General features: G+C 38.9%; 1 protein-coding gene across 1 annotated transcript; it reads right to left on the bottom strand.

The window, feature by feature from the left end:
* Window positions 1–229: 229 nt before the first annotated feature.
* LOC139907315 (general transcription factor II-I repeat domain-containing protein 2B-like) lies at window positions 230–550 on the bottom strand. Its single transcript, XM_071893779.1, has one exon. It carries the CDS (start codon window positions 548–550, stop codon window positions 230–232), a length of 321 nt encoding a protein of 106 aa, XP_071749880.1.
* Between the last annotated feature and the right edge of the window lie 458 nt (window positions 551–1,008).

Here is a 1,008-nt window from a genome sequence, read left to right as displayed (position 1 = left end):
TGTGTTTCACTTTGGAAAACAGTTGCTCACAGGTATACGTACTTCCAAACATGAATACAAATCTTCTGAGCTCTCTGAGCATAACTATCCAGGATCTCATTGTTGCCATTAAAGACAGATTTAAGGGTGGGAAATGGTCAACTTTTTGTTCACGAAGACTTTGTTCATAGAGCTGAAGATCTCTTTCAAATGTTCGGAGGTACTTAAACCAGTCATGTACCAACTTGTTTTATCCTTGAAGATTGGCATTGAGCTGAGATAATTGTGTAGAGATATCAATGAGAAACGCGAGGTTCATTTGCCAGAGAGGATCACACAGTTCTTGAACCTCTTTTTGTTTCAACTTCAGGAACAGAATGCTCTCATCTAATAATAGCCAGAAACGTTGCAATGTTGATGCTCTGCTAAGCCAGCGAACCTTTGTGAAATAAATAACATCCTCAGACTGACTCTCAAGGTGTCTCAAGAACTCCTGAAACTCTCTGTTGTTGAATCCTCTTGAGCGTATGTAGTTTACTGTTTTTACTACAACGGAGTTGACATGATCCATATTGATAAGTTTAGCGCTCAAGTTCTCTTAGTGTATAATGCAATGAACTGCAATAATATCTGGCTTGAACTTACGTACTTTGGCAATGGGGCTATTGTGACAGCCAATCATAGATGGTGCACCATCTGTAGATAGTGATACACATTTCCAGAAGACCTCAATTCCCATTTTCTGTAGTAATGCTTGTACACATCCAAATATATCTACACCACTTGTATACCTTTCAACGGGTTCAAGACAAGCAGTTCTTCCGCTAATTTGAAATTCTTATCTACAGCTCGAATAAATATAGCCCACTGTGGTGTATCTCTGATATCTGCACTATCATCTAAAGCAAGTGAATATCATGCAATATTACTTAGCTTCACCTTTAATTGATATGCTATGTCTGAGCCCGTATCCTCTACTCGTCTGACTATAGTGCGGGGTGAAAGAGATACATCTGAAACCCTTTTTAG

The sequence above is a fragment of the Lepeophtheirus salmonis genome, chromosome 1 (genome assembly GCF_016086655.4).
Source record: "Lepeophtheirus salmonis chromosome 1, UVic_Lsal_1.4, whole genome shotgun sequence".
Classification (NCBI taxonomy): domain Eukaryota; kingdom Metazoa; phylum Arthropoda; class Copepoda; order Siphonostomatoida; family Caligidae; genus Lepeophtheirus; species Lepeophtheirus salmonis.
This window is presented reverse-complemented; position numbering and strand designations above follow the sequence as displayed.